General features: G+C 56.0%; 2 protein-coding genes across 5 annotated transcripts in view; one reads left to right on the top strand and one right to left on the bottom strand.

Moving 5' to 3' along the window:
• The first annotated feature begins 605 nt into the window (after positions 1–605).
• Positions 606–12,648, top strand: BAP1 (BRCA1 associated protein 1). Of its 4 annotated transcripts, none has more exons than XM_032120821.1 (17): positions 607–719; positions 3,095–3,124; positions 3,223–3,277; positions 3,940–4,072; positions 4,461–4,580; positions 5,067–5,128; positions 5,202–5,344; positions 5,900–5,978; positions 6,642–6,765; positions 7,067–7,184; positions 7,559–7,746; positions 8,093–8,226; positions 8,822–9,294; positions 9,422–9,579; positions 10,271–10,363; positions 10,874–10,946; positions 11,227–12,648. In XM_032120821.1, the coding sequence occupies exons 1-17, from the start codon at positions 683–685 to the stop codon at positions 11,358–11,360; spliced, it is 2,154 nt and encodes a 717-aa protein (XP_031976712.1). In that variant the 5' UTR covers positions 607–682; the 3' UTR covers positions 11,361–12,648. The 4 variants fall into 4 exon arrangements, with proteins under 4 accessions (XP_031976715.1, XP_031976712.1, XP_031976713.1 ...); XM_032120822.1 differs by having other exon boundaries at positions 9,422–9,525; XM_032120823.1 differs by having other exon boundaries at positions 8,969–9,294.
• Positions 12,649–12,778: 130 nt separating this feature from the next.
• The window catches only part of DNAH1 (dynein axonemal heavy chain 1), a 71,332-nt gene continuing 69,344 nt past the window's right edge, over positions 12,779–14,766 (bottom strand). The window contains exons 75-78 of the mRNA XM_032121177.1: positions 14,519–14,663; positions 14,061–14,267; positions 13,420–13,654; positions 12,779–13,057 (exon numbers count right to left, since the gene is read on the bottom strand). Of these exons, the coding sequence (XP_031977068.1) occupies positions 12,936–13,057; positions 13,420–13,654; positions 14,061–14,267; positions 14,519–14,663 (709 nt within the window). The 3' untranslated portion in view covers positions 12,779–12,935. The remainder of the gene's footprint in view (positions 13,058–13,419; positions 13,655–14,060; positions 14,268–14,518; positions 14,664–14,766) is intronic.

The following is a 14,766-nucleotide window of genomic DNA, read 5'->3' on the forward strand; positions in this document are numbered from 1 at the left end:
CCAAACCACCAGATGGATGCATATTATTATTATTACACATTATTATTCTTGCTATTCCTTCTGCCCAACATGCACATTTTCAGACGCTTTGTTACGATCACAAGGCAGGGATGGGGTCTATCCAACAGTCCTGGATGCTGCAAATTCTGGCAGAGGCCTCTACCCTCAGCAGTACTGTGAGGCGAGCAGAGCCTCCTTGAAGGCAAAGGGGCAGAGCTAAAAAAGCACTCAAGTATCACAACGTCTAGGGAATCATAAGCATAAAGCTCACGAGCATGTGCCGTTAGCTAAATTCCCTAGACAATAGCGGGAAGTAGCAGCATGCAGTGAGGAAAGGCAGAGAGGAGGGGCTGGAAGTCAAGTCACCAGGAAACAGAGGAGTGAGATGTGACAGACCCCATTGTTTTAGAGGCAACACACTCTCGACACCCATGCTCCCTGCACACGCCACGCCAGAAAGAAGAACAGACGGGCATTTTTCAGAGGATCCGCTTTCCAGGAAATCCCGCGCCCTTCTCGGGCCCTTCCCGGCGCCCCCGCCCCTCGGGCCCCACGTGCCTGTGCGTGGCCACGTGTCGCGCCCGCGTGACGTCACCGCGCGCGGCGATGACGCACAGGGGCGAGCGACGGCGGATCCCGTAGTTGGGGCCGGACATGGCGGCGCGGCCCGGCCCGCGGGAAGATGAATAAGGGCTGGCTGGAGCTGGAGAGCGATCCCGGTGAGCGGGGCTGCGGCACCGCGCAGGGGGCGGGGCTGGGGGCGGGCCCAGGCACAGGTCGGGGCGGCGGGGGGGCTCTGAGGGACACACGGGTAGCGGGGCCTGGGCTGGGGGGGACATGGGGGACAGGTCAGGGAGGCTGCAAGGGGCAGGCTGGGAGTGTGGGGTGTACGAGTGGAGTTTTGGGGGGTGAGGTGTGTGGTGCATAAGTGGAGTTTTGGGCGGGGCTGGGAGGTGTACAGGTGAAGTTTGGGGGGGCTGCGGTGAAGTTTTGGGGGCTGGGGCTGTGGGGTGTGCAGGTGAAGTTTTGGGGGTGTGGGGTGTACAAGCGGAGTTTTGTGGGGGGTGAGATGTACAGGTGAAGTTTGGGGTGTGAGATGTAGGGTGCAGGCCTAGATTAGGAGGGTGCAGGAGGGCAGGAAGGTGCTGGAGAGCCCGGCATGGAGAAACCGGCAGCAGGACGGCCACAGGTGCCTCCTTCCCGCTGCCTTGGAGGTGGAGTCTGTGGCGGAGTCCCGAAGTTGTTCCACGGGTTGGGATTTGAGGGCCAGCGCTGGTGTTGGCTGGGGCATTGTCTGAATGTTGTTTTAACCCTGTGAGTCGCTGTAGGGTGGAATGGGGTTGTCCTGTGGAAGGCTGGGAGCTGCTCTCTAGGATGGGGCGGTGAGTTTTTGAGGCTGGGGGTGAGGAAACTTGACCTCTGCAATTGTCTTCTCAGCAAAGGATTCTGTCTGCTGTCGGTGTCCCAGTCACCCCCAGTTTTGCTGCTCTTTATCCTCTTTACTGGTACTTGAAAATGCTGAAATCATTCCCATCCTGTCCAAAGTCACCGGACATGGTGTGGCTTCTCACAGCTGGGAGGGAAGGTTGTTTGCTTGGGAGATAATCTGTCTGGGCAGAGGCAGGTTTTTTGGATCTGTGGCAGCTGGGACAGATATTAGGAGTGACCCGTGTGCTGCTCTCAGCTTTCAGCACATCCCATGAGCTGAATATCGTCCCACTGGCTCCTACTGTGGGGCTTGTGCTGAAATCTCTGAGTGTTTTATTGGTCAGGAAGGCTTGGTAGGTCCAGGTTTGGGCTGGCTGCTGGGTGGGGAAGAGAGCCCTGGGGACATCCTTGCTGCTGGCATAGTGTTGTGTGTGCTTGTGGACACCAGAACGTGTCCCAGCCAGCCCATATCATTTGGAATGGGTGTCTGAGTGTTCCAGGAGAGGTGTCAGTAGCAGGAGTGTGCCTTTTGTAGATGCTGAGGTAATACAAAAGATTGAAATATATCAGAAATCAAAGTGGGGTTGGAAAGGACCAGGAAAGTGCTGGGGTTTGGTGTAATGGCCTGGCACAGTGAGCAGGCTCCCACTGGTTTGAAGCATCTTATTTCCACAGCATATTTCTTCTCACTGGCAATTTTGTAAGAAATACAATGTTTTCTGATAAATCAATGAAGACTTTTTGCTCCCAGGAGTTTCCTCCCTGTTTTAATAATTTTAACTTTGGTGTGGCAGCCCCTTGGGCTCTTCTTAATTGAGCCACATGCATCAGAGTCCTTCAATCCATTGCTTACAGGGATGTTTCTCAGGATTTAATCCTTCTTATTGGTATTCCCTGGACTCCCTCCCAGGCTTTCAGCAACCTTTATTAGGGAGATAAAAAAGCAGATTTGTTATTCCAGTCTTGAACTCGCTAACTCCATGTGCAGACTGACTGCCTGAAAATTGGGCTGACTGCCTTTGCTTCGGCATCATAGTGGCAGCTGCTGCTCAGTTGCTGGTATCTGATAATCCTTGTTTTCTTGCTGTTGTCTCTGTATCCCTGGCTATGTCCTCCTGCATTTGGTAGTCACTGGAGACAGGCTGTTGGATTTGGTTCCCCCAAAGAGACAGGGAGATGAAGATGAGCCTTTCAGCCCTCGGAGTTCCCCGCAGCCCTGTTGCTGTGATCTGGATTTCCCCTCACTGGCTTTCACTAACCAGGAGCAAAATGATCTTTTTTTAAAATATCCTGTGACCTCTTCAGCCATTTTTCTCTCTGGCTACAAGTGTGTGTGTGTCATTTAGGTGCTCCCTGCTGCTGCTGCTCACTTGGCAGGTCACCTGCAGTGGGTCAGGATGCATTGGGCTCTGGCAGGAAAGAGCTGGTTCAGGTCCTCTTGAGGAAGAGGATGATCACTGGGGATGGAAGGGTGAAGGGAGTTGGAGCACCTCTGAGGTCAACAGCCCCACTGCTGGGACTCTCTGTGATCCTGGTGCCGCTCTGCTGTGGGTTTTCTGGCTGTACCTTGGCCTGAGACCCTCTGGGGCTCTCGGGGGATGATGACAGCAGATTTTCTCTCTGCTCTCTTCAGCCAGAAGTAACCTGTTGGTTTTGTTCCTTTCAGGTCTTTTCACACTCCTGGTTGAAGATTTTGGTAAGTCCAAGAAACTTTCCTGGGAAGTCGGTTTTATGCCTGACATTACCTTGTCCTTTCTGGTGGGCCTTACACCAGCTTCTCTCCTTTGTCTGCAGGGGTCAAGGGAGTGCAGGTTGAGGAGATTTATGATCTGCAGAGTAAATGCCAAGGGTGAGTCAGAGGCCTGAGAGTGTGAGTTTTGTTAAGCAGAATGGTCTGTGGGCCTGGGAACTCATCACCAGGCATTCAGAGGGGCCCCTGTGAGCTTGTCTGTCATGGAGGTCAGTGCTGTAAGTGATGGCTTCAGCAGGTTTGGGGCAGGTGAGGGACATACTTCAAGGGATTCATCTCCCTCTCACCGTGGAGAGGTGGTGTGCTTGCAGTGTGAGCTTTCTCCCTGTCCTGGTGCTGTGAAAAGGCTTTGAGGCTGTCACTTCTTAAAAGCCATTGCTGAACTCCTCTCAAGAATGAATCCAAGGTAAGTGTAAAAGGAGGGTCATTCAGTGGCCAGGCACTGTTCTGCAGGTCAGTGAGTGTCCAGAGGGGAATTTCCCATTTCTCTGTCTTCAGCCTCTTAAGACTTGTCAAACCCCAGAGTTTTCAAGCTTGCTTGTTGGCTGAGCCTGGAGCATCAGTGCAGGAGTGTCCTCAGTAATGTTGGGCTGGGGGGATTGTGGCAGGGATGGTCACCTCCAGAAAGATGGCACTGGTCGTTCTGCTTTTCCTCTCTTTCTTTGCCCATGGTTTGAAACAGAAGGTTTCTGGTGCTGGGCAGAGCAGCCCCACTGGTGTGGTTGGTCCAAAGTGCTGGAGCTGCTGCTTTCTCTCTGCAGCCCTGTGTATGGGTTCATCTTCCTGTTCAAGTGGATTGAGGAGCGCCGCTCCCGCCGGAAGGTCTCCACGCTGGTGGATGAGACGTCGGTGATCGACGATGACATCGTCAATAACATGTTCTTTGCTCACCAGGTAGGCTCCAGGAGGGGGGAAAGTGTGTGTGGGGTGTCTCCTGTGACACCTCAGGGAAGCAGTGTGGTACTGAGAGGCTGCACTGATCTTGCTGGTCATGAGGGCAGCTCCTCTTTCCTGGGAGTGTCTTCCCTGAGCTCCAGGTTGGAGGGAATCCAGTGAGGGCTGGGAGACTGTGGCCTGCACTGTGAGCAGATGGGGCACGGTGAGGCTCACTAAGTGATCCTGACTTCCTTCCTTCCTGTGAGAGCTGAGGTCAGGTCATTGCTCTCACAAGCACTGCTGGTTCTTGCATCAGTGCTTTCAACTGATTGTTGCCAGCACGGAGGAGTTTTTGAAAGGCTGCCTTCTTCCTGCTGGTTAAGTTGGTCCTTGTGTTACTCTCCAGCTCATCCCCAATTCCTGTGCCACCCATGCCCTGCTGAGCGTCCTCCTCAACTGCAACAATGTCGACCTGGGCCCCACGTTGAGCCGCATGAAGGATTTCACCAAAGGCTTTAGCCCTGAGGTAGGGGCAGGGTCAGGCAGGGCTGTGCAGGAGTGGCACATGTGGCCCTGCCTCTCGCTCCTCTCTTGGGGTGATGCTCTTAATGAGCTGGCTCCTTCCATGCCCTCCATGGCTGCACACTGCAGCAGGATTGCCTCTTCTCTCTCATGTTCCTGCCTTGCCTTGCTCAGAGCCTTGGTTCCCTTTAGGCTGGGCACAGCTCTGAGCCTTCTGTCATGTTACTCCCTGTAATCAAAAGTCCTCTCTCCTCCCTTCAGACCTATTGTGAAGTCCGTTTTTCTCCAGCTGTAATTTATTCAGTAGAAATTGTGTGCTCTTTGCATCTTGGGCTTTACCTGTAACTCAGAAGAGTACAGGGTGTGCCTGAGGGTTTCTGTCCTGGTCCTGTGGGTAGATGGACAGAGGGAGTGGGAAGGTGGTGGGTGAAGCATTTTGTTTGTTCCCTGTGACTTCTCAGCTGTTCTCCTCTCTTGTTGTTGGCTGCAGAGCAAAGGCTATGCCATCGGCAACGCCCCGGAACTGGCCAAGGCCCACAACAGCCATGCCAGGTGAGTGAGGGGTGTCTGCAGCTCCCTCTCTCAGAGGAGGAGGCAGACTCTCCATGACCTCTCACCCTCGCAGGCCGGAGCCACGGCACTTGCCAGAAAAGCAGAACGGGATCAGCGCGGTGCGGACCATGGAGGCTTTTCATTTTGTCAGTTATGTCCCCATCAAGGGACGGCTCTTTGAGCTGGATGGGCTGAAGGTCTATCCCATTGACCACGGTAAGAGCCCACCTGTCCCTGCTCGTTGACACAGGTGAATAGCACCCTGGTGTGTTCAAATGTATTGTTTTCCATTGCCTCTTAGTGTTAACTGGTGTTAGTGAAGAATCACTCCAGTGGCTCCCAGATTTATCCTGAGTTTTGACAGTTCATTTTGGAGCTTGTGTGCTGGGTACTGTGCCTAGAAAGCAGTTATTTCTAAATGTATTGCTGTTGTTTTGCCAGCCTTGCCATTTTCCTCCCTAGTTGCTCAGGGCCACGAGGTCCTTCAGCTCTGAAATAACTGCATATAGCAAGGAGAATTTATCTCGTCACTCCCTCCTTGTGCCACATAACCACTGTGTGTTGGTTGAGGCACCAGGTCCCAACAGATCCAGTGGGCTGCCCAGGTTACTCCCTTCTCTTACAATTTGACCACTCAGTTCTGTCTTTCAGACAGTTATTTATCCCTGCCAGGTTTCTGTCTGTCAGCCCCTTTGGTAAGGTACCCACTTCATGTACTTGGTTCACTTAAGCATGGCCTGCTTTAAGTCCAGCTGTGTCTTGTTATCACAGGGCCGTGGGCAGATGACGAGGAATGGACAGACAAAGCCAGGAGAGTGATCATGGAGCGCATTGGCCTGGCCACTGCAGGGTAATGTCCTGGGCCATGGGGCAAGCACTGGCCCCTTGCCATATTGCCCTGGATTATTTGTATTATGGTTTCTGAGTGGCAGGTTGTGGAAGTGGGGGTGGAGAAGGTTGCCTATAGAGAGGTGCAGGCGCTCTGCTCTGCCCCTTGCCTTCTCTTGCCTGCAGAGCATGCGGAGAAGCTGCATTCCCTGTGCGATGCAGAGTCCCTGCAAATGCTGCACAGTGTTAAGAGTGGCCTGGTTAGGTCCCCGTTAGCTCAAGTCCATAGGAGAAGGATTGGTGCTTCTGGTCTTGAGCTGGGCCTCTTGAATGCTTGGGCGTAAGGGTGACAGCACTGGCACAGGTTGCCCAAAGATGTTGTGGAATCTCCATCTCTGGAGATATTCAAAAGCTGTCTGGATGTTGTCAGGATGACCAGCTCTGGGTGTTACTGCTGGAGCAGATGACTCTCACAGGTCCCTTCCCACCTCAACCAACCTGTGACTGTGAGGAGTGTTTTGTGTGGTAGCTGAAGCAACCTTGCACTGCTTCACCAGCCACTGTGAGGTTGACTTGGTTTTGGGGAGAAGCCTTGGGTGTGTTGGTGTTAAAACACCCGGGCAGGAGGTGGGGATAGGGGCTGTCACCACAATCCCATGGCTGAGGCCCGCTGCCCTTCCTGCAGGGAGCCGTACCACGACATCCGCTTCAACCTGATGGCCGTGGTGCCTGACCGGAGGATGAAGTACGAGTCCAAACTGCACATCCTGAAGATGAACCGCCAGACTGTGCTGGAGGCCTTGCAGCAGGTAGGACAGCCCAGGCCTGGTGAGGGGAAGAGGCTGTTTTCAGGGCATCTACCTGTGCTGCCAGGGCCCTGGCTTTGAGGGTTTTGTTTGGTCTTGGGAAAAGTCTCGTGGGAAGAGGAGATAACCAGCCTTGCTGCTTGGCTGTTGCTGCTCTCCTGGGAGGTGGCTCACCTGTGTCGGTTGTGTGCCTGGGCACTTGGTGTTGGCTCACCCTCATGAGCTCTGCAGTGCTTGAGTGGGAAGGATGTGGTTTGGGTCATTGCTGGTCCAGCATGCAGTTTCTATGTCATTTGCTTTCAAGCTTATCCGAGTAACTCAGCCTGAGCTGATCCAGACCCAGAAGTCTCAGGAGTCTCAGCCTGCTGAAGAGGCAAAGCCAGCCAGCAGCAAGACTGTGACTCCAGAGAGCACCCATCCAGGTAGGACCTTGTACCAGCAGTGTTGCCAGCCTGGCCTGCCATGGAATGAACCCAGGGTGGTGACAACAGCTGCCTGACCTGGAGCTTGGACAGTTTCATTGTGATCTTCACTTCCTTTTCTGTGAGCCCTGCTCCATGTGCACTGTGCTGGGGTGTGGGTGATGCCTCTGTGCCTGGGGGGTAGTCGGAGGGATGCGAAGCTTCAAAGTAGGAGGGCTGGAGCTTGGGGACACCAGTGACAGCTGGAGGTGGGTGTGGTGGTCTGGAGGAGTGTAAGAGCTCCTCTCTCACCTGGGTGAGTAAGAGGTGGTAGAGGACATGGAGTAAAAGGTGACAGTGCTGGTGATGAATGGAATGCTGTGCTTGTGTGGCAGATGGCACTGATGAACCCACCAGCCAGGGACACCCCCCGGCCACGCAGAGCCCCCCCAGCAAATCCAAACCGGTGCCAAAGACGACAGCGAGCGGTATCAATGGGGCCCCTCCAGCAAACCCCAACCCCATTGTGCAGAGACTGCCAGCCTTCCTGGATAACCACAACTATGCCAAGTCCCCCATGCAGGTAGGCTGGAGCGCCAGGCCAGCAGCACGCCTGAATCAAGCTGAGCTCTTTGCCTCCAGTCCCTCACCTCTGTGGGAGCATGGCTGTCAGCTGGCCTAAGCCCAGCCCTGCCTTGCAGCCAGCCTGGCCCAGCACTAACCCAGGCTGGGAGGGAGGAGCGTAAATAAAGACTGACCTGACAAAGGAGGTTAATCTTAATGTGGGTAAACTGAGCAAAAATGGGGAAGGGTCCCTGTTTCCTCTCAAAAGACACAAGTCCTGGTGTTAAGCTGGACCAAGAATGAGTCCACTGGGCTCTTCCTCCTTGCCCTGCTGCCAGCCTGCCTTCAGCAATGGTGTGTTGCAGGAAGAGGAAGACCTTGCAGCAGGAGTGGGTCGCAACCGGGTCCCAGTCCGACAGCACCAGCAGTACTCGGACGATGAGGATGACTATGATGATGATGATGAGGAGGAAGTTCGTAACACCAACTCAGCCATCAGGTGACAGCTTGAGCTGAGGGTGGGGGGCCGGGAGCTGACATTTGCAGAACCGTCAGTGAGGACTTCCCATACCTCTTTCCTTAGCTCTCCGATAGTTCTGTTCATCTCTTCACCTGCCCTTTTACTTTTCACTCACTGGATTTTGTGAAGTCCTTCTGTAGCTCTTCACAGCCAACTCTGAATTTCAGCTGCCCTGAGAGTAACTGTGTATTGGCAGCAGGCTTTGGGGCTTTGAGGAACCTTGGTTCACAGTGCCAATTGCCAGTTCAGCTCCTGGTGACAGTTGTTAATGTGCTTGGACTGCTGCTAAGGCCAGGAGGTTGCAGTCACAGCAAGGGTGCTTTGGAAGAAGAGCAGGGGGTACACAGCACCCTGTGCCTCCCAGCAGTGTAGGGATCCCTGGGACTGAGTGGTTCAGTGGTGCTCGGGTGCTGCAAGAGAAGCTGATGGCACTGGGGGTGACCTGGAAGTGTTTCAGACCTTGTTTCATCCCAGCAGGCAGCCTGGACTGCTGAGCACAGAGCTGGCAGTGTCTGTGCTGGGCCTCTACCTCCTTCCACCAGCTACTCACCTTCCCTGCTGTGTTCCTGGGCAGGTACAAGAGGAAAGGGCAAGTGAAGCAAGAGCATGTGGCAGGGGCCGCAGATGGCCAGCTCTCTGTCCTGCAGCCTAACACCATCAATGTCCTGGCTGAGAAGCTGAAGGAATCTCAAAAGGATCTTTCCATTCCCCTGTCCATCAGGACGAGCAGCGGGGGTGCCGCCGTGGCAGTGGTCACCCACTCCCAGCCCTCCCCCACGCCCAGCAACGAGAGCACGGACACCGCCTCCGAGATCGGCAGCGCCTTCAACTCCCCGCTGCGCTCTCCCATCCGCTCGGCCAACCCCACGCGCCCCTCCAGCCCCGTCACCTCCCACATCTCCAAGGTGCTGTTCGGCGAGGAGGACGGGCTGCTGCGCGTCGACTGCATGCGCTACAACCGGGCTGTCAGGGACCTGGGGCCCATCGTCAGCTCCGGGCTGCTGCACCTCACTGAGGACGGCGTGTTCTGCCCGCTGGCTGCTGCAGGTAAGCGCCTTACAGCTTGTAGGGGGTGGTAATCTCACCTAGGGTGACCGGACAGTTGCCCTTTGATTTTGGGAGTGGATGCCAGTCCTCTGCGATAGCTCCTAATGCTTCCTTCCCCTGTGTGTAGATGGGAAAAACTCCCCCTCTTCCATCAAACCCGGTGAAGAGGCCCCAGTTGCGATCAAACTGGAGGAGAAGGAGGGCAGTGAGGCCAGTGACAGCAAAGAGAAGGTGGGACTTGGCAGGACCAGTGATCACCCTGGGGGGGAAAAGTATTCTCCCAAGGTGAGTTTTGTGCTGCGACAGCCCTGGGAGCGTGGAGCTCACCCGGAGGCGCAGCAGCGCTGGCAGTGACTGAACCGCATGTGCACGCTGTCCCCTCGCGTGTCGTCGCAGCCGCGCCTCGAGGCACAGGGCAGTGCAGGTTTTGTGCCTTGCGTCATCTCGGGGACCTTTGCCTTGGTAGTGGGCGCAGCCCCTGTCTCTGCAGCTGAGATGTTCAGCCTGCTGTGCTCTCCTCTGGGCCAGGGGCTGGTGAGACCCTGCATCCCTAAGCCCCAGCCCGCTGGTGGTTTCACAGCCTGTCTGTGCCCTCTAGCCAGGGGACAGGACCAGGCTCAGGCAGCACCAAGGGCTCCCTGGAGGAGAGCTGGATAGAAACTGATATTCCAAAGGGAAGTCTTCAGATTTCTTTTTTGAGGGGAAGCAGGTCCTGGGGGGGTGGTTCTGGCACACAGGCAGCCCCTCCCCCTGTCCTAAAACCAGGTATATGGGGCTGGGGCAGAGCCCACCTCCCCTGGGGCTGGCCGCAGTGAATTCCCTACAATGAACTGATCTCCTTGCTTTCCCCCAGCAAGTGTTTTTCCTTTGGATCCTCCCTTTCCTAGCACAGAGAGGAACACCTGCCAGCTCACCCTGCTGGCTCCTGGGCTGTGGCTGGGTCTGTGCTCACGTTTGGTCTGCTTGATCCTGGTAGGAGCTGCTGGCGCTGCTCAAGTGTGTGGAAGCAGAGATTGCAAACTACGAGGCCTGCCTGAAGGAGGAGGTAGAGAAGAGGAAAAAATTCAAGGTGTGTTGGTGGCTTGTTTGTATTGCTGATTTAGCTGCCCAAAGGCTTTTTTCTGGGGTGGTTTTATGCACAAATGGAGGGAGAGCGGTTCAGCTGAGAATGGCGATGAGGAGCATTCAGGAGTCCCTTCCCTGTTACCAAACAGCTCAGCGGGGCAGAGCTCTCAGCGGGGCGGACCACAGCCCCGACATCCTGGGGGAGGGTGATACAGCTCTGGGATGAACATCAGCACTGATAGGAGGCAGGGGAGAGTCTGCAGAGATGCCTCCCTGCCCACCCTCACATCTTCCTAGCTGCCCTTTGTGGAACATGCCAGCATCTGAACGGGGATGGAGACAGTCCTACTTGTGCCCTGGCCCAGGATAGGCTGGGAGGTGGGTCCCTTCCTGCTTGTCTCCTTAGTCTGTGGGCTGGGCCAGGCATGCCAGTTCTTTGTCCCCTGTTAACCTTGAACTCTCCCTTCTCCCTGCCCCCGGCTTGTGGATTATTTGTGGATTTGTCTCTTTGTAGATTGATGACCAGAGGAGAACCCACAACTACGATGAGTTCATCTGTACCTTCATATCCATGCTGGCCCAGGAAGGTGAGCTGTGCTCATGGGGCAGAGGGTTTGGGTTCAGCTGGGGCAGCTGCACTGAGCATGATGGAGCAGCAGCTGTGAGCCTGGGAAGCTTCACCCTGCCCAGCTCCCTGTTTATGCCAGGCCTGAGGCACAGGGTGATGCTCAGTCTGGGGAGCCACAGATCTCTGCTTTTATAGTCCCAGGAGGTGCCCACTGATGGCTTTCGAGTGAGAGAGGCAGTGCTGCCCTCTGGCATGGGTAATCCCAGCACTCCAGGCCCATGTGTGTGCTCTCCCTGCAGGCATGCTGGCCAGCCTTGTGGAGCAAAACATCTCCGTGCGCCGGCGGCAGGGAGTCAGCATCGGCCGCCTGCACAAGCAGAGGAAGCCGGACCGCCGGAAACGCTCCCGCCCCTACAAAGCCAAGCGCCAGTAGCCAGGGAGCCAAGACTGAGAAACAGCAGCTGGGCTTTGTGGCTTTGGGCACTGGCACTTGGATCTATGTTACCCTTTGCCCAAGGAAGAGGGACCACAGTGACGAGCCCTCAGCCCAGGTGGAGCCTGGGGACAAAGGGAAATTGGGTTTTTCTCTGTGCCTGAGCTGTGAAAGGCAAGAACCTGTCTGGAGGAGTTCCTGCAGCAGAAGGGAGTCTGGAGTGCTCAGCTGCCTAATCATGCCATGGCAGCACCCAGATGCCATGGCCTCTGTCTCAGCGCCCTGGCTGAGGACTGTGACAGGAGGGAAAGAGCCCACCCAGCTGGGGATGGGTCTGGCGTTGTGGGAACGCTGGCAATGCCCATGTGAGGTTGTGCTGGCCGCAGCTGGCTGTGGCTTGTGTCCTCCTGTGTCTGGGCCTTCAGCTTTGTGCTTCCCTGGGATGTTCATGTCTGTGTTTTCTATCCTTCTCCCTTCCCCAAACTCATTTTTGGTCCTAACCCAGGCTTTGGCCATTCTGAGGAAGGTGGCTCCAGGACAGAGCTGCTTCTGCACCCACCCGCCGCTGCAATGCCCAGTGCTGGCTGAGCTCCTGGGCATGGCATCACCTTCCCAGTGTAGCTTGGCTCCCCAGTGGGCCATGGCAGCTCTGGTGCTGGATGAGGGTGGGGAGGCTCATCTGTGCCCAGCCCTCTGTGGTGGTGCTGGGGTGGCCTGTGCCTCCTGCTGCTCTCCTCAGGACCAGCTCTGTGGCCCTGGCAGTGCCTGTGGGTCACACAGCATTGCACCAGGCCCAGTCCCCAGAGAAACCCCGTGAATTATGAACAGACCAGGTGCATATGGGGGCCTCGGTGGTGCTGGGCACGGCCCAAGGGTGTGGCTGTGGCTTGGTGCAGCCTCGGGGCAGGGGGAGAGGTGGCTGGTTGCTGCAGTGGTGGAGATGGGATGGGGGCAGCAGTGGAGGGAGCTCCCCTAGCTGTCTGCTAACCCGAGGTTGCTGGTGCAGCCTGGCTGCCTCTTGCCCGCTGCCTCCTGCCAGCCCCCAGGAGCCTGGCAGAAGTCTGAGGTATCAGAGGTGAGCACAGCTTTCCACAGATGTCCTGGGGCAGGAGTCCACAGGAGAGGACTGATTTTTTTCAATATGTGTACAGATCTTGACTATGGAATGAAACAGTTCTTTTGGTATTTGTTGAAGGAAAGAAAATCCTTCTGTCTCTTGCTGTGTCTAATATCAAGTGCTGTAAATAATGGATCTGTCTGAAGGAATAAAGCTATCCTGTAATGGCCAGCCAGGGAAGAGGTGTGTGAGGGAAGGGGGGGGGGGCAGTGGGGCTGGAAACACCATGTGGCAGCTCCAGGCCCTGTTATCCCTCCTGGCAGCTCCTCTGTGGTGTAGAGATTTGAAGTAATTGGGGGGGGATGGTACAACAACACCGGGCTCAATTTATTGACACCTCAACAGGAGCAGGGCAGGACTCACCTCAACAGTAGGAGGGCAGGAGGAGAGGGGGGCAGCAGCCCGGCTCAGGCCCTCAGCTGCAGTGGGTTCCTGGGCTGCCTGGCTGTGTTTCCTGGCTAAAAGTCCAGGGCACAAATCAAGGCTGTGCCACGTTTGATCCAGTGCTTCTCTGGCTTGTCCGTAGGGATCTCCACAGCAATCACGTAGTTGGTGGAGTGGCCCGTTGTTGACAACGTGCCTGTAATGGGGGAAGCAAGGGCAAGAGCGTGGTGCTGCTGCACACTGACTGGGGAGTCCCAGACAAGTGACCCCATCCATGAGCCCTTGTTTCCACCCTAATCCAGGTGACAGGCTGAGCAGGGCTGGGGGAAACAGGCTTGTGGGCTCGAGGGGCACTGCTACAGAGCCAGGGTGCCTGCCTGCTCCATCTCCTCAACCACAGCAGGAGAAATCTTTTCTCCCTGGCTGGCCCCTGCCAACAGTACCTTGCTCCGTGCCCATGTATGGCAGGAGGAACTCCCTACTGCCTCTCCCGGGCTGCCCCTCCTAGCAGCTCCTGCAGCTCCCGTGCTTCTGGAAATCTGCCTTTAGGGCACCTACCTGCTCGAGTGAGAGTCTTATAGATGGGGCACAGGTAGGAGCCGGATTCTGGAGCCTTGCGGTTGGGAACAGGCACTAGCCAGATGACAGCCATCTCTGTGTAGAGCTCCTTGGGGCGTGACTCTGCCAGCTGACCCGCAGCCGCGTCCCAGCGGGCGCCCTCCAGGAACAAGCCGTGGATGTAGCAGCCCACGTCAGGCTGGTGTGTCAGCTCCTTCACCGACTCCTTCATGACCTGCCCAGGGAGGGGCGTCGGGCCCTTGCTCAAGGCCTGTCCCTGGCGGCTCAGCCCCAAAAAACCTCTTAAGCAGCTCTTAGTTAAGCCAGCGTTGCCAAAGGAGAGCCTGCCCCAGCTCTCGGAGGGGCTGGGCTGCATTTTTTGGCAGCTCACATCATGTCGGGCAGCTTGTGACAGAGCTGCTGGAGGGGGATGTGAGCAGCTCTGGAAGCAGAAGCCTCTGCCAGCCTTGGGGAGGTGTCTGGCAGGGTGGGTGGGTGGGTGTATCCAAGCACAAAGAGGATGATGGGGCCATAGGCTGCTGTGTAGCCTGGTGCCTTCACCTCTTGGGCAGACCAGGGCCTTTGTGGCCTTCTAGCAGGAGATTCCAAATAAATTCAGAGCCTCCACCTGATTTACTTACCTTGAAGTTAAATGAAATGGTGTCGATGGAGATGACAGACTTCCTGGCGAAGTTCTGCAGTGTCCCGGTGAGGAAGGCCTGGGGGAAGAAGAACCCACTGATCCAGAACACGGAGGGGATCCCATGGCTGATCCAGTTCTGCAGGAATTCAATCCGCTGCACCAGGTCGTTCACCCACGATGCCAACGGCTTCAGCGACGGATAGGCCTGTGGGGCACCCACAGAGGGAGGTGCTGAATGCAGCCAAGGACAGCCCAGACCTTGTGCCTCAGCTGCTGAGGCTGCCCAGAGCCCAGGGGCTGGGAACAACTGGGAGCTGCACTAGGCAGGAGACATCTCCATGTCAGGGGACCAAGAGCCAGCTCCACATGAGACAGCCCAGTCCAGTGGCAGTTGATGACCCATTCCCCTGGTTTGGGTGAGCTCTGGCAGGCAGCTGGGCTGGCTGGGGCATGTACCTTGGCATTCCATATTTCAGGAACAGTGGTGTTATACAAACTGGTGGCCATCAGCTCCAGCCGAGAGGACATCACAACCAGACCCTTGAGAGCTTTCAGCAAATCCTTCAGACTTTGAGCAACCTCCTCCAGGAGCTTGTTGTACCTACAGAGAAAGGGCAGAGGGAGCAGAGTGACTCTCTGCAGTGGTTTATTGCCCATTGCCTGCCCAGAGAGGGTGTGGATCTTTATACAAGAGCGAAGCTCCT

Source organism: Corvus moneduloides, chromosome 11 (genome assembly GCF_009650955.1).
Source record: "Corvus moneduloides isolate bCorMon1 chromosome 11, bCorMon1.pri, whole genome shotgun sequence".
Taxonomy (NCBI): domain Eukaryota; kingdom Metazoa; phylum Chordata; class Aves; order Passeriformes; family Corvidae; genus Corvus; species Corvus moneduloides.

Excerpts from the sequence above, each read along its gene's own strand:
- BAP1 (XM_032120821.1), top strand. The coding sequence starts at position 683 with ATGAATAAGGGCTGGCTGGAGCTGGAGAGCGATCCCG. Across the intron at positions 3,125-3,222 it reads ACTCCTGGTTGAAGATTTTG|GGGTCAAGGGAGTGCAGGTT; the intron begins GTAAGTCCAAGA and ends CTTTGTCTGCAG. Across the intron at positions 4,581-5,066 it reads CCAAAGGCTTTAGCCCTGAG|AGCAAAGGCTATGCCATCGG; the intron begins GTAGGGGCAGGG and ends TGTTGGCTGCAG.